The sequence below is a fragment of the Pseudorasbora parva genome, chromosome 3, assembly GCF_024679245.1.
Source record: "Pseudorasbora parva isolate DD20220531a chromosome 3, ASM2467924v1, whole genome shotgun sequence".
In the NCBI taxonomy this organism is placed as follows: domain Eukaryota; kingdom Metazoa; phylum Chordata; class Actinopteri; order Cypriniformes; family Gobionidae; genus Pseudorasbora; species Pseudorasbora parva.
In genome coordinates, this window is record NC_090174.1 from 27,733,950 (window position 1) to 27,755,197 (window position 21,248).

The 21,248-nt window shown below is 43.3% G+C and overlaps 1 protein-coding gene across 3 annotated transcripts in view; it reads right to left on the reverse strand.

Moving 5' to 3' along the window:
- adamts3 (ADAM metallopeptidase with thrombospondin type 1 motif, 3) overlaps nt 1–21,248 on the reverse strand; it is a 190,500-nt gene that overhangs the window by 143,480 nt on the left and 25,772 nt on the right. For all 3 annotated transcript variants that reach the window (XM_067438269.1, XM_067438268.1, XM_067438270.1), the window contains one exon: nt 19,268–19,424. In XM_067438269.1, the coding sequence (XP_067294370.1) occupies nt 19,268–19,424 (157 nt within the window). The remainder of the gene's footprint in view (nt 1–19,267; nt 19,425–21,248) is intronic.

Consider the following 21,248-nt stretch of genomic DNA (forward strand, 5'->3'; position numbering starts at 1 on the left):
AGAAAAGGTTGCAACCTATGACTAGTCGCAACCTATGACGTTGACTTGTAGACAAATTTAAACCAGGAAGTTCAAAATAGAGCAAAAAGGATGAAAATTAAAGGTGCACTAGCCTGACAAGCCAAACCCACATCGAGATGTGTGGTCTGGAAACTCACCATTGACAGGACTCAATCCAAGGGGTGGGATAAACGGTTGTCTTTCAAATTCCCTCTGCATGCAATTGGATAGCACTACAACCAACCAGAGCAACGAAAAAGGTGAAGCGGAGCTAGTTGACAGATTAAACTTTCGCCGTATCCGGTCGACAAAACTGAACACATCTTCCCTTTTTAAGAATGACTTCAGTGCCGTTCTTTGTTCTTTTCTCTGAGAAAAGCTTAACTCCAAGTGTTCCAGAGTCGAGGTCAAAGCTGATTCGAAAGACTGCCATTCGCCAGCTTCTGTGTTTACTAGAAGCACACAAACGCAACTCTGCCGTCATTATGTTAAGCCCCGCCCACCGACTCTATACACAATGTAATTGGCCTGAAGAGAGTTTGGTTTTTACAGCTCAGAATGTATTGAGAGTTGTTAGACGACACTCGCAGCAGATTATTTGCTGCCACTAGGGTGCATCTAGATTTCTAGGCTAGCACTATGCAAATGTTCTGTCCGCTAGAGCAGGGGGGCAGGGGGGTCGGGAGATGATTTCCAATTTTTATTTTTATTTTATTTTATATGATTATTATTTTAATATATTTTTTAAAAGGTTGTAATGATGCGAGTATAAATTTAGGATAACTAAAATAAACTGAAAGTAAAACTTTGTAAAACTTAGTAAAACTTTGTTTGCTCCGATTAATCCGATTGACAGTTAAGTGATGGTGTGTTGCCAAGTCCGCGGGCAACTTTAACACAGTTGCCGCGGGCTGTTTTTCATGTCCGTGGGATGAAGTGACTATACAATTATGTTATATTTAGCGCCGGAAATACTCGTTTTAGGAGGAAACCCTGGCAAAAAAAAAAAAAAACATCCGGAATGCATTTGTTGACCCCGGAACCTCTAAAAATGCGATTGGGCTTGTTTTGGGCTAGTTTTGAGTTGCAATTGGGCGGGTTTTGTTGTGAAACCTGGCAACCCTGCAATTTACAGTACAACAACATGCGCTAGATATATTTAGTGTTTTGCTAAACAGCGATCAGTCTATTTTGAGATCTAAACTTGATTTAAAAAAATGAAACGGTGGTTATTATCATCAAAAGAAAAAGAGAAGGAAGCAGAGATGCCTGCTGATAAGAGAGCGGGATCAGCGGAAAATGCAGAGGGCAGAGAAGAGGATGAGCCGCCAGAACTACCCCCCACCTCTGGAAGGGCAGCCCGCCACACCCATGTCCCGCAAACGGACCATCCCTCCTCGAAAGTCAGAAAATATAGAGAGGAATACATAAGCTATGGTTTCACGTGCACTGTTATAAATCAGGTACAACACCCTCAATGCGTTGTATGCTCCGAAGTCCTCGCACATGAGAGTCTAAAGCCTGTAAAAATGCAAAGACACCTGAATACCAAACACCCTAGCCTCACAGATAAACCCACTGACTTTTTCCACAGAAATGAAAAAGAGTTACAGGGACAAAAGAAAGTCCTAATTAAACAAACAACCATCCCCACTAAAGCTCAGAGGGCTTCATATGAAGTTGCATATTTAATTGCAAAGACCAAAAAGCCACACACCATTGGCTGGTTTAAAACTTTAATCAAACCAGCAGCAATAGTTATGAGTCGAGTAATGCATGGAGATAAACTGGCCGCTGAGCTGGAACAAGTGCCGCTCTCTGATGGGACTGTATCCCGCTGCATTACAGACATGGCACAGGATATCAAGTGTCAACTGATTGACAGAATGAAGAAGAGTGGGAGGTATGCCTTACAACTGGATGAATCCACAGACGTGTCCAGCACCGCTCAACTCCTTGTATTTGTCTTTTATATTTTATATTTTTGAGGGGAAACTAAATGAGGAAATGTTATTTTGTACGCAACTGAAGGGATCATGCACGGGCGAGGACATTTTCAATAAACTGGACAGAAAACTTAAAGATGAAGGGCTTGGGGTGAATGCATATCAGTGTGCAAAGACGGAGCTGGGGCAATGCTGGGAAAAAAGAAAGGACTAAAGGCACGAGTCCTCCAAGTTGCACCTCACATCAGTTTCACGCACTGCATCATACACAGAGCAGCCCTCACGTGCAAAACGCTGAATGCAGAGTTTAAACATGTTCTTGATACTGCTGTGAAGATTATTAATTACATAAAATCACGTCCACTGAACACACGACTGTTTTCTACTCTCTGTAATGAAATGGGATCAGAGCACAGAGGCCTGCTCTTGCACACAGAAGTCAGGTGGCTGTCGCGAGGAAATGTGCTGAGGCGCCTATATGAGCTGCGGGATGAGGTTCGCATTTTCCTGACAGACCAAAGAAACCCACTTGCTGAGCATGTGTCTGATCCTGACTGGGTGACAAGACTGTCATATTTGTCATGTATTTTTGAAAAACTCAATGGACTTAATGTGTCCCTGCAAGGTGAAAACACAAACATCTTGTACCTTAATGATAAAGTGCAGTCATTTGCGAGAAAGCTGGTGTGTTGGAGAGAGAGAGAGAGAGAGAGAGAGAGAGAGAGAGAGAGAGAGAGAGAGAGAGAGAGAGAGAGAGATGGAAATGGGACGCATAGACATGTTTTCTAAACTGGAAGAAATCATGGAGGAAAATGTACTCAGTGTTAACAGCAACACCAGCATCAGGACGGCATTTGATGGCAAGACACTGGATGAGTTCTGGGTTTCTGTCGCGCTGGAATATCCACAGTTGTCGAAAGCCGCGGTGGATCTACTCATGCAATTTGGCTCAACGTATTTATACAAAAAAGACATTCTCTGCTCTGACTTACATTAAGAATAAACACAGGTCACGGCTTAACGTGGAAGATGATCTGCGGGTGGCGATCTCCAACATTGAACCTAGAGTGGACCTGCTTTCCTCCGCGCACAGCGCCCATCCATCACATTAGGCGTTTTTTACTGAATAGTAGCCTACAGTTATAATTGTTCCAAGGTGCCAGGCAACGTAGGCTACGCGTGTTACAGTCAGCTCGTTCGTATTCTTTCTGTACGCATTTCACAGTTATGGGATGTTTCTTTTTGTCCATAATTTGTTAATAAAATAGCCTGGCCTAGATATGTGTTCCTTTTTGTTTTATCTCTGTCAGTCTGTAACCAAATCGCAAATCTACAGAGCCTGGGACGTCACCTACAGGAGAAAAAAAACAATCCATGCCAATGGTTTTGCAATCCGTTCCCTCAGTTTATAAACCGTGATCATGAATTTTTAAACTTTTCCCTCGGTTTAACAAACCGAATTTTCAATCCGTGCGCTCAGATTTTGCAAACCGTAGGCCTACCCTCGGTTTTTAAATTAGTTCCCACAAATTCATAATCCGTGCGCATGCTTTCACAATCTCCAATCTTTGCGGCAGATTCAACCAGGCCACCTACGGTGCGATGCATAGGCTATTGTAAATAAATAATCATTTTACAAAATGGGAGATCCATGTTTAACACTTAAAATATGAAGAATTTCTTCGTAGTTAGACCTAGTTTTTGCATAGTGTTGCATTTAGGCTACATGCATTAAGAAGAAGAAAAGAGGAACAAAGAAATGAAAAGTCAGTCATAATACACAATGCCATGCAGGTTTATTATAGGCAATAATAATAAAGTGCAAAGATTATTACAATTAAACAGGGGGGGTTGGGGGGGGGGTCGCGGATCTTCAGCAGTCTAATATTGGGGGTCGCAGTCTGAAAAGTTTGGGAACCCCTGCGCTAGAGGGCGCCTATTCAAAACAAAGGCCTAGTGTGATGGCGCCAAATTTGAGCACAGCATCCTGAGACCCTTGGGACATGTAGTCTTCACCTTACAGCAAGTGGAAAATAGGACTCGGGCAGAAATCATGTTCATGGATGCGGTTATTAACGTTACTGTAGTATAAAGTAGAGCAGGACCAAGTGTTGAGGAGCTGAGCATGGCAGCTGGAGTGATTGTTATGCAAACACATGCCTCGCGAGCAGCAGGACTTTTATTATGATGGGACGGGACACAGTCGCCAGGCACCTGCGCTATTTTCGCATTTCTAGTCATATGAGGTATGAGGTAATGCAGCTCTGTCTTGACTTAGCCTGAAAATTTGAACAAGCACAACACACAGGTCACTCCCCCTTGCTCTCTGCTGCACTACAGCCATCCCTCTAAAGCTCCTCCCCATCACAACGGAGCCTGCCGTAAACGCGCAGGTTAGTAAAGCAAACAGGGTCACCAGCAGATAAACAGTTATGGCACATTCACTGGTACGGACAAAACATCAACAATATGACTTACATTGATGACTATGGCCTGCCCATACTTTGAATACAATCTTGGTCCTCAAAACATTACATATTTTGCAATAAATGTAATGTAACTATATGACGTTGCACTATTTCTATAAGTAATAAATAGCTAGTAAGATAATATAACGGTAACTTACAGTATGCAAGTAATTATGCTATCGATATGTAATGCTAAATAAGGTTTGCTATTACATTATTTCAGCAGCATGACGAGCCAGTAAATTAGTAGGTTTCAATAGTTGCTTTGCACAGTGCGTGACATTTTATCTGTATGTTATGCGGCTAGATGGGCTAGATCAGTCAATGGACTCCGATGAGGTATTCACACCCCTACAGCAACTTTGAGGAATGAAACAAATCAAGCAGGGATAATTACTTGTCAAGCAGAAACGTGGCTAACTCTGCATTGGTTTTTAATCCTTTCAGGACACATAGCTCCTTCCACCTGGGAAAAGCTGATCCGATATTTACCCTCGTTTTATTTCAGGCTCTAATTCTTTCTTTTTGTCTTTTTTATCGTCGTCATCTGTCTTTTTTCCGTTTACCCGTCTTTATTTTATGAGCAGGTGCCACCTGAGGAATTTGCAGTTTGTATTGTTTGTCCGCCATAATAAGCAAAGCTGCGGCACACCTGTAATCATGAATTTGAACGACTGTACACATGCTGTGCATGAGAGGGGTCTAATCAGCACGCACACAAGCTTGATTGACACTGCTAAGACACTCCTCCTGGCTCTGATTGTTTGTTTCTTACTGGGACCGGTGTATTTCTGCAAATGGCAGGGCCACTGGGAGGAGCCAGAGGAGCTTGATTTTTTCATAGATTATCTCTGTCTCATATTCTACTGTCAGGACATAATGACAGGTTTAGCAAATATGCGTTCGCTCAGTGACTGCATGTGACATTTGTTCACACTGCTAAGAGTAAACCGTTTCTGCAGAATAAAATAGGAAACAGAGGGTAATGCAGATATGACGCAATTGACAGGCGACTCCCTCAGACGCTATGCTCAGATGTCCCGGGTCCTTAGTTAAAATAGCAATTTCCTCACAATTTACAAATAGTTGGAAACATTTGGGATATTGTAAGAACTGAACTGAACAAAATATAACACTGGCCTAGTGGTTTTTGAATGTTTTAGTGCAACTTTAAATAGTTTTCTCCCACATAAAACTTATAACATATATAACATACTTATAACTTATAACAGTGTCTTGAACATGATGTTCAACACACATACTTCTGTTTAAATCTCAGGCAATTTGTTTTAGGTTTTCATGACCCTTGATGTTGTTTCTGTGTAATTAATGGGCCTTGCTGTCATTGCACACTGACATGCTGAAAAAGCTTTGCTGCTAAACAGATAATGTAGTTGTTCCATCCGCTTTTAATATGATCCTCAATTTGCAGGTACTTATCTGCATGAAAGCAAAAATCATTAAGCTTCACTTTTTATTCTGTGGCCATGGGGAACACTTACCATTATTCACACAGACACAAAAAAAAAACGTATTTGTAGAGAGCAGCTCAGAAAATATGTATCATTCAAAAGATTTACTTCTCTCCCCTGTGCAATCAAGCTTGTTTAAAAAAGAGCTCTAAGGGTGAGACGACCTATTGCTAATCTCATTATGAACTAAAATATGTAGGCAGAGGTAAGCATGATGGACAATTTAAATCTTAATCTTAAACACCAAGGGTCTCATTTATGAAGCGTGTGTACGCACAAAATAGGGCTGGAAACGTATGTATGCCGGTTCCCACTCATATGTTGTGATCTATAAAAAACAAACTTGACAGGAGAATGTGCGCACCTTTAAGCAAACACACCTCTTATGCCCGTCATCCCTGGTTGGTCAAGCATAATCTCAGGGTTGACTGGGGACCCAGTTCGGTTTCTGCTTGGAGTAATCAGTGCTATGCCTCTTGTCTTGTGTCTGCTCGTGCGTCTGTGTCTAGTTCTGTGTTACAGGAGGATGCAGTGAATTTGTCAAACGTGCCCAAGGAGTACCTCAACCTGAAGGAAGTGTTTAGTAAGTCCAGGGCTGCTTCTCTTCCTCCTCATCGTCCCTATGACTGTGCAATAGATCTTATGCCAAGTACGTCTCCGCCTAAGGGCAAGTTATACTCACTTTCTATTCCAGAAAGGGAGGCCATGGAAAAATAAATTTCTGATTCACTAGCCTCCAAGTTCATTCTCCTCTTCTTCTCCGGCGGGGGCGGGGTTCTTATTTGTGGGTAAGAAGGATGGGTGACCCCTGTGACCTTGCATTGATTACCGAGGGCTGAACAACATTACGGTAAAGAATACCTATCCTTTGCCGTTGATGTCATCAGCCTTTGAGAGGTTGCACAGAGCATCAATATTCACAAAACTGTATTTACGTAATGCTTATCATTTGGTCCGCATAAGAGAGGGGGATGAGTGGAAGACTGCTTTTAATACCCCCAGGGGGCACTTTGAATATTTGGTCATGCCATTCGGGCTGTCCAATCCCCAGCAGTCTTCCAAGCACTAGTCAATGATGTGCTGGGAGACATGGTAGATCAGTTCATTTATGTCTACCTGGATGACATTTTGATATTTCCTTCGTCTCTCCAGGAACATGTCCAGCACGTCCGACTAGTGCTCCAGAGTTTGCTAGCGAATGGGCTTTTTGTCAAGGCGGAGAAGTGCGCTTTCCAAGCACCGTCTGTTCCGTTCCTAGGGCACATCATCTCGTCCGAGGGAATGCGCATGGATCCCAACAAAGTTAAGGCTGTGATAGATTGGCCAACCCCAGATTCCCGCAAGGCCCTGCAGAGTTTTCTGGGGTTTGCCAATTTTTATTGACATTTCATTCGTAACTAGGTTTGGGCATCGTTTTGATTTGAACGATTCTGATTCTGATTCCGATTCCGATTCCGATTCTTACTTTCGATTCCGGTTCTTTTCGATTCTCGATTCCGATTCTTTGAGGGGTGGAGTCAAAACATGTCACATCGATATTCAATGCTATTTTCGATTCCAAGTGGGGGAAAACGCTGCATTTACTGTCAATTAGATATTTTTTTATATAAAAAATGTTTTTTTCCGTCATCAAAAATTTCTTCTGAAGAGATCACTTTATATGATAAAGCTTTTAAGCTTTTCCTCATATATAAACATTGATCAATTACTATTAAAATTCTCACAAATATTTTCTAACTAAATGTATTTTTTACAACAAGGTAATTGTGTTGCAATAGCTTACACACAGCACAAGTAAGCTTGATTTTGAATGGTAAATTGAATTTAAAAAGACGAATAAACAGTAATAAAATAAGAACAAATAAACATATTACAAACAATAGTACAAATAAATGCAATAGAATAAAAGATACAAATTAAATAGACTGCTTTATTTTTTCAGGTAGGTCTAACATTCAGGTTAAGAAACTGAATAAAAAACGCGAAGTAGGCTAATTAAATTTAAAATAACATTGGATAATGTTTTTTGTAAAAAAAAATTAATAGCTTCATATGAAACCATTAAAGTTACACAAGTTGATCAGTCAAGAGCAGTGCGATCGTTTGTCTTTTTGTAGTTTGACTTTGAATAACTGCTGTCCCTTTAAGAACTGCGGAACTCATGGATCCTGAACACTGTTCCTGTTACTCATTCTTCATTTCTTCCTGAACTGTTTATGACTGTGTGTTTACATTAATACTCTTCAGATGTGCACTGAGATTTTTTTATTTATTTTTTGTATATTTGACCAATAATAAGCTAAAAAAAGAAGCAAATGTTTGCACTTGTATGTCAGAGGCAGCTTTATAACGTTCTGTGTGTTTGCTTAAGATGTGAGCACGACATCTGCGGGGATTAGTAGAATTATGTGCAATCCCGCGCGAAATTCAGACCGATCACACACTAATACTAACACGCTGTCATGAGGAAAAGTCCAGCAGAACACGCGTTCGCCATGTTCAGAGGGTTAACCGGGCTAACCTGGTGTTCCTGGGTGTCGTGTTTCTTCGTGGGGATTGCTTCGCTCCGGTTCCAACCGATCGTGTCTGCCCTATTGCCTCCCTGCTTCACGGACATCTCATTGCCTAATGAATCTCCTTCTGACTCAGCTGTTATCAGCCTTTTTGACTTTCTGATCTTTACACGGTGTCTTGAATCTCAGGGCCAAGCGAATCTCCTTGTGACTCTGCTGTTATCAGCCTTTGTGACTTTCTGATCTTCACCTGGTATCTTGAGAGAATAAACCTTTTATCTTATTCGCAATTGGATCCTCTGTTCTTTCTCCTAGCGCACACGACAGAAATACCCTTTTATTGGAGAACTGCAGAACACAGTGTAAAAACGAAATATATGTACATATAGTATAAAATGTAAAAGTCTGCAAATACAGTCATGAAGCACAATCGCTACTTATTTTCAGTACTAATTATTACAGTGTTCATTACAATGAAGAATCATGAAGAAGCATGTGTTCACTATAACATTTTTGTCTTAAATTTTCGCCCACAAATTATTTCTGTGATTTTGTCAAGGTGTTAACGATCAGACTATTTGTTAGAAACATATAAATCCTCTGGTGACCCGGGTATGGAATGCTTAATGATGGCACTGCTGGCACTGTTGGAGGATTACGCCAATAACAGAATAAGGAGAGAACAAGTTTTCATTCAGGGACATTGGCCCTCATTTATCAATCTTGCGTAGAAACTGGTGTATATGTTGGCGTAAGATTATGCTTACACTCCTCTCACTGCCTGATTTATGAAGCTGTGCGCACCTCTGCAATCCAGGTGTACGCGATACCTGCCCTTGATAAATGCGGCGGCTGAAAACGATCGTCATTAGAATAACACGCCCATATAGATTCAAGTCTCCGCCTTCCCCACGCCCTCATTTTACGCCATGGACAAACAGAAGATGGCAAAGAAGCGAAACTTCTCCGACGTGGAGATCGGGCGCGCTCAATCATCTCACTAGTCCACTAGTCAGGGCACTGATTAGGACATAAGTCAATGGGCTGACTCCCTGATCAGTGCTCCGACTACTGAACTAGTGAGATGATTGAGACGCGCCCATCGAGATCACCAGGGAAGTGGGAAAAAAAACGAAATTGTTTTATTTGGGAGTTTAAAGAGTGGAATTAAAGGCACCTACAAAAACAAAATATGGACCCAAATTACTGTTAATAGTGTGGAGGTTGAGAAGTGCACTCCAGCAGTTTAAATAGCTGTTTGGATGATAAATTACCATCACAGTGCATTATTTTACAGCACGTTTTGAAACAATTAGCATTTAATTTCGTATCACGGCACATGTATTGGGGTGTACAATAGTGATGATGATGTGATGTGGAGTAAGATTCATTCACATTAATAATTACATGACGATTTGTAAGATTCTTATTCTTATTATTATTATGATTATTATTCTTAATGACGCTTGTTATTCAGAAGAAGAGTGTCGTTTTTATTGATTTTATTATTATTTAAAAGAAGAAGGTCATTTTTATTATTTTGTCAGTCTGAATTATTTTAGTCCCAGTCCGTGCGCAGCTGCCGGGCCAGACGGGCCTGAAACGTCAGATAAAGCGCACAGGCTCGCGACTGGAGGATTACATATTCCTACAAATCAAACGCTTTGGTAAAGTCACACAAATTAAACATTGACGTTCATGTTGCACAAAAATAAACACTGAATGTTGTTGTGGTTTTTAACAGTGGGTCATATAGCATATCTTGCCAGTGAATTTTGTGGTGTTAGGAATTGTTTTCCTGCGCATTTTCCCACTAACTCAAACGTGCGTACACCACCTCCTGAGCTGGCGGAGGATTTGAGCGTGCCGTACGCCAACGTCCATATTGATAAATCTCAAAGTCACCGTGGGTTTGGGTGTACGCAAGGTGTACGCTGGAAATTTGGTGTACGCACTTTTGATAAATGAGGGCCATTATCTCCAAAACTGCATGAATTTTATTTGATTTGAAGTGTTTAAAATTAAAAAAATATATATTTTATATTAAAATAACACTTTATTTAAAAAAAACAATTCAGCAATGTAATGTGTAAGGCACAAATGGCATTTATAGTCCGTATCTAATATTTTTCAATGTCTTTTATCTTTGACAGTGTTAAACATGGTGTCACGTGGATGGGAATATGCATGCAAATGATATGTGGATGAGGTCATGCATAGTAAAACTAGGCGTTGTAAGCTCCATATATGGTGATTTCGGGGAGGAGACAGGGTGGAGAAGCACGTACGTACAATCTTCTGCTGGCTGTGATTTATAAAAGAATTGTTGCGCAGGTTCTGGCATGCGCATGGTTTAATAAACCTGAATTTTTTTGTGCGTAAGCAAAATCTAGCTTTTGTGCGTGCGTACAATTTTACGATGAAATCTACGGAAAGTTTTATAAACGAGGCCTCTGGATATAAACAAAGGTTTTATATTCCCATTTACTCTATTTTACATTTAGATCACCACTAGCATCATCAAATCCCCACCGTTAATCAATAAAAACACCAGTAAATTTAATAACCCTGTTAAATTTGCAGTCAGTAGTTGTTTAACTAGAGTTAGCAGATACTAGTCATGGGTCGTCCATGAATGATTCGTCCATTTTGAGCAATGAGTCATCTCAGAGAGTGATTCATTCATTTTGTGTTTTCACAACATCCTTTTGTTTGTAACAAACGTGAAAAGCACATTGACAGGAAACAAAATTGGAAACAGAATTGGTTAGTCTTCAGGTCCAAGTCATTCCTTTTCTCAAATGACAGCCGCATAGACTCAGAGTCTGACACAATAAAATAAATTATTAATTCACCTCGAGTCTCTTGTCTCATTTGTTCATTTGCCACGCTATGTGACAGCCGCATATATCGTCTCGGTTACATATGAAACCCTCGTTCCCTTAAGGATGGAACGGAGACGCCATGTCGGAGTTGCCAAAGAATAGGAATCTCGCTTTCGAGAGCCAATCTACTTCGAGTCTTACTAAACGAGCCAATGCGCATTGGCATGCAATGATTGCACCAGGTGCTCATGCCATAACCATGCGGGTATAAATGAGACACAGGTGATTGCATCAGATTAACTTTTATGCTGAGGAGCCGAGTAGGTAGCCTGGCACCCCGGCAGGGACAGAGGACATGGCAACGGGACGTGGCGTCTCCGTTCCCTCCTTCAGGGAACGGGGGTTACATATGTAACCCAGACGTTCCCATTCAGTCTGTCACTCTCGACGCCACGTCGGAGTTGCCAACGAATAGGAATCCCTACCAAAGCGCCATGGACTCTGCCCCCTTCCAGTACCCTGTGTAAGCCACCTGAGCTCTCTTACCTGATGAGACAGGGCTCACACAGAGAAGACCATCACTGCTGTTCCGTCTGACCCGTTCAGTGACTATTGGATAACACTGGGAAAGCGGGCCCGAAGGGGCCGCTGCGGAACCACTTCATACCAAGAGGAGTTATGTGGAGACAGAGCTGAGCCATAGCCCGCCGCCGTAAGGTGGGCTCCATCCCAAGAAGGGAGGGCTCTCCCAAGGGAAAGACACGAGCTTCCAGGGGAGCAATCGTGGAATAAATGTGGGATGCCCGAGGGGTCACTCACATAGCCTAGGCCAATACCGGTTCTCAAGGATTCAGCGGCAAAAGGCCTGATGTCGTGCGCTCCGCCACATCCGGCACTGAGGGCGGTGGAGGAGTGTCAGTGTTTCATCTCTGGAGAGAGTAGCACAGAGGCGCAGCAAGCCAACAGGAGCCGGGCCTCTCAGTGCTTCTACCCGTTTGAGGTGAGAACACAGGAGGAGACCGGCTCCACACGTAGGCTATAGAACCTTGGGTGTCGCCCAGCCTGCCACTCTACAGATGTCTGACAGCGAGGCGCCACGTGCCAGTTCCCAGGAGGATGCAACACTTCTAGTAGACTGTGCTCGCACCCTGAGCGGGCAGGGCACACCTTGTGCTTGGTAAGCCAAGGTGATGGCAGCCACTATCCAGTGAGCCATCCTCTGCTTGGAGACAGCCTTTCCCTTCTGCTGGCCTCCGTGACAGACAAAGAGCTGATCTTAGGTCCTGAAGCTTTGGGTTCTGTCCACGTAGATCCACAGAGTGCGGACAGGACAGAGCAAAGCTAGGGCTGGGTCTGCCTCCTTCAAAGGCAGCACTTGCAGATTCACCACCTGGTTCCTGAAGGGAGTAGTGGGAACCTTGGGCACGTAGCCAGGCTGGGGTCTCAATACCACGTGGGTGTCACCCGGCCCGAACTCTAGGCACGATTCATCGACCGAAAATGCCTGCAGGTCCCCTACTCTCTTAATGGAGGCCAATGCAGCCAACAGCAAAGTCTTCATGGACAGAATCTTAAGCTCTGCTGACTGTAAGGGCTCGAATGGGGCATTCTGAAGTGCTCGGAGCACAAGAGCAAGATCCCAAGAGGGTATGGAGGGAGGTTGAGGAGGATTTAACCTTCTCACCCCCCTAAGGAACTTGACGACCAAGTCGTGCCTTCCAACTGACTTGCCTTCTTTGTGGTCGTGATAGGCGGAAATAGCAGCAATGTAAACTTTGAGGGTGGAGAGCGACAGCCTACGGTCCAACCCCTGTTGCAGGAAGGAAAGCACTGACGTGATCGAACATTTTCGGAGGTCTTCTCGGCGGGAAGAACACCAATCGACGAACAGGTTCCAATTCAAGGCATAGTCTTGTAGACGGTGCTCTAGCCGAAGTGATGGTGTTAACTACCTCTTGGGGTAAGTCACCTAGGACCTCCGCATCCTGTCCAGGGACCAGACATGAAGTTTCCAGAGGTCCGGACGCGGGTGCTAGAGGGTGCCCCGTCTCTGAGTCAGAAGATCCTTCCTCTGAGGGATCAGCCAAGGAGGGGCTGTCGCGAGGAGCATGAGTTCTGGGAACCAAGTTCGGTGGGGCCAATACGGGGCCACCAACAGGACCTGCTCCTCGTCCTCCCTGACCTTGCACAGTCCCAGACACTGCATGCCCGTTGTATGTGGCACCCCAGCCCCTGGTCGAAGCATCTGTGAAAACCACAGCATGCCTAGACACCTGCTCTAGAGGCACTCTGGCCCGCAGAAACGAGGGGTCCGACCATGGGCTGATACACAGCGGCAGGTACAGCGGCAGGCCGGTGTGATGCCCACCCTGTGAGTGCTGCATTGCCACGCCCATCTCGGGACTCGGCCATGAAGCCAATGCTGAAGCGGTCTCATATGAAGCAGGCCGAGCAGTGTTACTGCTCCTGCAGCCGCCATATGCCCCAGGAGCCTCAGTGGAACCACCATCCTGCCATGAAACGTGTTCAGGCAGTTTAGCATCGACTGGACCGGCTCCTTTGTGAGGCACGCAGTCCGCTCGACCGAATCCAACTCCATACCGAGAAAAGAGATCCTCTGCACTGGGGCGAGTTTGCTCTTTTCCCAGTTGACCCGAAGACCCAACGTGCTGAGGTGTCTGAGCACCAAGTCCCTGTGTTTGCACAACTGCTCCCGGGACTGTGCTAGTATGAGCCAGTCGTCAAGATAGTTGAGAATGCATGCGAACGCTCTGTTCTCTCATGGGCACAAGGGCCTCGCCCCTCGAACAAAAAGCGCAGAAACGGCCTGTGTCGGGGGAGAATCGAGACATGAAAGTACGCGTCCTTCAGGTCGATCGCTGCAAACTAATCTTGGGGATGGATGCATTCGAAAATGGGATTCTGCGTGAGCATCCTGAACGGTAACCTGTGAAGGCTCAGATTCAGCACTCGCAGATCCAAGATCGGCCGTAACCCGCCAGTCTTCTTGGGTACAATGAAGGACAGGCTGTAAAAGCCTGTCCTCATATCGGCTGGAGGGGCCGGCTCTATCGCGTCCTTCACCAGTAGGACTGCGATTTTCGCATGCAGGACATGGACGTCTACAGCTTTCACCAAAGTAAAGCGGACGCCCGTGAACCTGGGGGGACGCTGGGCGAACTGAATCACATAGCCAAGCCTGATGGTCTGAATGAGCCAGCTAGACGGACTGGGAAGCTCTAACCAGGCTCGCAGAGACCGAACAAGCGTGATCATCGTGACCACTGGTGTACCCACCGTGGGGCAGTGCGGTGGAATACAGGCACAGGTCTGGGGCGGCTGTCTCGTGGAGGCGGCCTGCAGAGAGGTGTGAGTGTGCTGTGCGACACATACCTGATTCCACGGCTGGGCAGAGGGTCCGCACGGAGGATGTGGGATGTCAGTGCGTCGTCCGCTGCTGCCCGCTAACGACACAGGGGATGAGTGTGGTCCGGCGTTTGACCGGCCACAACTCTCCGAGTTCCCTGGGGACCCGGAGATGAAGGAAAATGCTCTTTTATTAATAAATTTGGGCACCGGCAGAACAGAAATAAAACGGAACACAAGATTCTCCACCCGGCCCTCCTCCGGGGGATGGAGCGGTGCGGTCACCGGCTCCTGAAGAGCAGTCCTCCCGGCTCCACAACGGCGCTTGGGTGGAGGCTGCTGCTGCGACGCGGGAGCGGAGGCAGACACAGGCGGTCGCCCTCGGCGACGAGCTGGCTGAGGCACTGCTGGCGGCGGGGTGGAGGCAGCAGCTGACCGCCGCGGCATGATGTGACTGATTGCCTCAGTCTGTTTCTGCTGGGCGAAGTTCTGCACCACATCGCCAAAGAGGCCGGTCTGGGACATGGGAGCATTAAGGAACCTGATCTTGTCGGTATCCCTCATGTCCGCCAGACACAGCCAGAGATGGCGCTCCCGGACCACCATATGGGAGCGTGAGCACGTCCCACGGCCCGCGCCGTAACTTTTGTCGCACGAAGCGTGAGGTCCGTCGCAGCCCTCAGCTCTTATAGAACTGCCAGATCGTGACCACCCTCGTGCAGGTCCTTCAGTGCCTTGGCCTGATGGACCTAGAACAACGCCATAGCGTGTAGGGCATAACCTGCCTCTCCACAAGCCTGGTAGGCCTTCCTGATCAAACCGGAGGAGTACCTACAGGCAAGGGAGGGGAGACACGGGTTCCCCCTTGATGTGGAGTTAGGGAGGAACCTGTGTGTAACCCATTACCGCAACCGCAACTCCGAGATGGTAATGTTCCCGCAGTAAGAACATCAGCGTGCTGAGCGCCCAAACACGAGATACAGCGCTGATGACCATCCCGCGGTGAAATGTAACCACCGCACCCAGAAACACACAGATAGAATGTCATCTTTAAAAAGACGCAAGCTCTATCTGTGTTGCTCTTTTAGATGGACGCTCTCCTTGGTGCTGAAACACGCAGGGGTTGGGGCCGTGGCGACACAGACAGGAAAGTAGTGCAGCCTGTCGTGCGGGCTCTCTCTCACAGGACGCTCTCAAAAGCCGTGAGAACGGCTTTTTAGCGCTCTCCACCTAGTGCACCGAACCAGCTGTGAAAACAGCCCTTGTGGTTGCTCTTATAGACAACGAAGAGAGAAGATCCGAAGAACACACGACCCACTGCTGTGTCGTCACACCAACGCCGACCAAAGAGATCTCTTCCAAAAGGCAGGCTCTTTCTTAGTCGAACTGCGAAGTGAGGAGTGATATCTGGCATAACCTATACCACTCGGCTCCGAAGCAAAAGGATAATCTGATGCAATCACCTGTGTCTCATTTATACCCACGTGGCGTTGCATGAGCACCTGGTGCAATCATTGCATGCCAATGTGCATTGGCTCGTTTAGTTAGACTCAAAGTAGATTGGCTATCGCAAGCAAGATTCCTCGGGACTCGGCCATGAAGCCAATGCTGAAGCGGTCTCATATGAAGCAGGCCGAGCGGTGTTACTGCTCCTGCAGCCGCCCGACTGAATGGGAGAGTGACCGACTGAATGGGAACCTTGGATGGTCTTTATAAAACTGTTTATTACACACATCAGTTAATATTAATAAGATCATTTGTAAATATATACAAAGATGAGTAGTCACATGACAAATGAACAACAAACTAATTATGGCTGCGTTTCTCAAAAGCATTGTGAGCAAAGTTGATCGAGACCATCAGTGTCCATTTTTCTACCATCTACCTAGGCTTACGATGCTTTTACGAAACGCGGCCTATTTCTTTTTCCGGTACACAACCGATTTAAGCCTTCACATGACAAAAGAACAAACAACTCTGACCATAATACTCTGGAGAAATAATCATTTCTATTTCTTGTACAATCTCAGAGCTTGTGCAACTGTCATGTGAAAAAGGAACAACTTTGATCAGAATACCCTGAATTAATCATGTCTGTGTCTTATAATTCATCATTGTCCGCATTTTCCTTTTAAAAAATTTTTGTGAATATGATCAAAGTTTGTATATGTAGACATATCGGGGGAATCTGGCTATTGAAAATGTAACTTTTAATTCTGCTCAAATTAACAAAAATACTTGAATAAAGGTTCCTTTTGCTGAATGAGATTCAATGGACCAAGTCAGCAAAATCACACAAAAAACACAGTGGTGTTAGAACAGATGCTGAATAGCCTAGTTTTAGAGAGTTGTCTAGAAAATTTTTCATTTCCTTATCTGTCTAACCAAAAAAAAAGAACCTACTTGGCCAATACTACTCAGGATTTTCTGCCATTAAATCTTTTCATATTGTGTATTCCATTTTGATGTTCACGCTTGTTTTTTTCTTTGTCAGCCTTTATGTCTTCTAGCTTCAGAACTTTTCTGCATCAGCGGCTGTGCAGGATCTGATTCACCAGTTGTCTCCATTGGTAAAGCACACTAATAAGTGTGTTCCACTGTCCAATTTACACCCTTCACATTGTCAAACAGCAATACGCTAATAGCCTGTTTCTTACCATAGTACTTTAGCAGCCAAGGAGCAGTGAATCATCAACCACAAATAACGTCATTTCAACTTGGCAAAATACACATATTTTTGTACTATTATGTGTACAGTGATTTTACACTACTCATATGACTCTTCACAAAAACACAATTTATTTACTTCACCTTTAACCCTAGTGTGTAACAAAGCCACTTACATTTAATCCAAAGCGTCTTACATGACATTCAAGACATAGAATCAAACCTAGTGTTGCCTTCACCATGCTATACTGTTTGAGCTACATGACAGACACTTGTAAATGTAACCTGATAGACACTTTGGTCTTTTCTTAGAGCTCTAGGCACATTCACTTAGGAAGGAGAACTTCACTTTGGTCAAAAGAGAGCTGACCTGTGTACCACACAGAAGGAGTTCAGATAGCATATAACCGTAAGGATAAGCAATAAAGTGGCATTAACGTTCTCTCTTCTCTTAGACCTACACAGCTTGGTTTCTGGCCACAATTTGAATGAGCTCAGTGAAGATTTTTTTTGAAAGACAGCTGAATGAGGAATGCAATTAAGATTCTTTAGATCCTTGTATTTCCAATGTCCAAGACCAGCCACCACAAAGAGGATACTAAGCTAAAAATGCATATGCCCATACAGTGGGCAAGCAACTCAATGCCAACTCAGCTTAAAGGGATAATTCACCCAAAAATGAAAATTCTGTCATAATTTACTCAAGTTGTTCCAAACCTGTATGAATTTATTTTTTCTGCTGAACTCAAAAGTATATATTTTTAAGAATATCTGTAACCAAAGCCCATTCACTTCCATAGTATTTTCCCCATGCTACTGAAGTCAATGGTTATGTTCAAGCATGTAGTCTTCTTTTGTGTTTCGCAGAAGAAAGAAATTCATACATGTTTGGAACAACTTGAGGGTGAGTAAATGATAATTGACATACAGCTAAACGTTTGCTGGTTTTACCAGTAGTACATGAAATGTCACAATAGGTTTGATAGTGGCAATAACTTTAAGGCCTACTGGCCAGACAGAGAAGACTTTTCCTCATCTTTATAAGCAGAAAGCTGTGATTATCTAAGCAACAGGAGCGAGAGCGTAATCATCTCTGCCTGCGGCATGTTTCCCACCTGGGACAATGGAATGCCATCACATCACCATGGCAACCGCTACAACCACACAAGCACTTGACTCTTTAGAAGTGACTGAATTGAGAGGAAATCTCGAAAGGTCGTGGCCGCACAAAGGGCTTTACTTCCCGGAGCTTCCCACTGTTCGAGCGTGATTATAAAATTACTTCAACAAAAAAGTTGGCTGTGAATTGAAAGTGCTGTCATTCATTCACACGCTCTGATGGCGGTTCGTAAAAAGGTTTATCTGGTTGGGAAGATGCTGTTAAGCAATAATGGGCTGGCCCACCTACAAGAATGTCTGACTTCAGACTTTCTGGCATGCTTTAGTACACCATTTCTAAAAAGTGCTGTGACGCATTTGATTTCATTTGAGCAAAGTATAGTTGTTGTTTGTTTTTTTGTTTTTCAAATAATTCTAAATTAATTTATATGCTCCAAACAAACACTATTCGTTCAAATGGGGGAGAATGCATGTGATATTAACTGTAATGTAGGACAGGTAGTGTATGTGTTTGAATAATGTAACTAGTTTCTAAAGAATCATAAATATGACAAAGCAGCACAAGTCGGCAACCGTAGACACGTGTGCCATCACTGGCATAAAACAATAGCAAAAAAGGTGAAGATATATATCTATACAAAGTAGAGAGGAAAACACTCTTAAAATGAATAGTTCTTTGTTGACATCTATGGTTTAACAAAGAACCTTCAACATGGATGGAACATTTATTTTTAGGAGTGTAGACAGAAGGGTTTCACATAAATCAAGCATTATTAAATGATCTACAACATGAAGAGGTGGAATACCCTAAGCCAAAGGCATACACAGAAAATGGGACAAGGCTAGAATCAACAGATGCACACAAGACTTTAATAAACCTGTGATACGTACGGATTGGCTGGTAATCCAAGGAGATATCTGAAGGAGCTTGTAATACTGCAGACCTTCGATACACCACATGCACTCTTCCTCTCTCCTCGTGTTCCTGTGTTCCTCGCTCCAGAGGCTCAATGAAGTACTCATCAGAATCAGTACGAATCATACCAGCCTTTGGAGAACAAAAAAAAGACCAACTTTTATCTGAAATGAACAGAAAATTTAAGTCCGTCTAACCAAGGACCCTTAAGGGAATAGACCTATAAATATCTATGACAGACAGATATAAATAACTATGACAGACAGTGTACAAATTAAATCTATTCATGTATACAACAGGCTTTGGCCATCATTTATGTGACTGAAATTTAAGTGACTGTCATTGGTTACAATAAATCTCACTACTAATTGCAAGGCCTTTGCCAAAACACATCTTATGGTCTTGTTGGGAGAGCAGATGTTCTATTTATCACCCAACCCTCATCCCCTCATTTACTTTTATCTTTTCATATGGTTAGATACGGTAAGTTGCACAGCATATGTACAGGTACAGAACACATGCCTCAACTCCAAACATTTCTTCTACTCTGAGTTAAGCAATCATACATGTTTCAGATAAAACATAGTCCAGTGTGTGCATTCACAAGCAAATATTTTCTAGAAGGCCAGATAGCACTAGAGTGTTAAATGTTTAATGCATTCATCAATAAATGAGCAGGAGATTAAATCTCTTCTCTGCTTTTTTATAAGCCTGTTCGTTTCACAATCAAATGCATCTTTAATTCAAAAATGCTTTCAGGATACAAAACTCATTATCATACACAGTTGTAAATAAAACTTGGTTTTCCCGCATAACTCAATAAACTAATCAGATTTCCCCTGACTAAATTCTTTTAATGAGTCTGAAATACTTAATTACACAAACTTATTAAAACATCAACAAAACAGGGATCATTTAGACCTGAAAATATGGAAACATCAGTTGCATTTTATTTTACAGTAAGTGCACGTATTTAAGAATGTACTAGGTAATATATGGTAACTACTTTGATTAAGCTTAGGTTCAGGGTTAGTAACTAATTATTACACAGTATTTGCTATTAATATTGTAAGTGTGTACTATACTAGTATTAGTATATACATGGAAACCGGTAAATAAAAGTGCTACCGAAATAACTAATGAAAACTAAAAAGGTGTAGTATTGTGAGAAAAATAATTTTCATTCTTTTGTTTTTTGGGTGTAATAGAATAGGTTAGCATGCTTTAAAAACACATTTTTTCCACATATTGTAAATTATTGCAGTATCTCTATTTCCAGTATGTCTGAAATGCGTTGATTTCTACAAAGCCCCTCCTTCTGAAAAGCCTAGAGGGATCTGATTGGCCAGATATCCCAGTGTGTTGTGATTGGCCAAACAGCTCAAATGTGTGTCTGAAATGTAATGCCCAGACCATAATTGTGATAATTTGTAATACTCATTCAAAATAAATAGAAAAAATAAAAAAATAAAAAAATAAATAATAATAATAATACACAAAAAAATACAAAATAGAAGCATTTTCAATAGTAAATTACTGCTTTATGTGTGTTTACAACATAAAGCATGTAGCTAAGTCTCTACAAATCATACTGCCATCAAGAAAATGCCAACTTGACATGCAATATGTGATCCCCTCTGAAGTGGAAGTTTATCCATATGCTCAACTGTGTACTCGGCTCTGTGCATGTGATTGGGTGAGTGTTCGAATGTACAGTACTTCAAGTGTGTGTGCATGGATCGACCTCATTGCTCTACTGAACAGTCTTTCAGTTTTACCTTCTGCCCCAGAGCCGGCCTCCTGGACACAGAACAGCCTCTCAGAGGCCGTGCTTTGGAATGTACTGAAAGACTAGTGCTCTCTCTTTTTGCTCTCAGTCCACTCTCTCCTAGTCATAACCTGGCCACCTCTTCTCAGCACCATCTTGTGCACTCAAGAAGACATGGTTTACCTTTC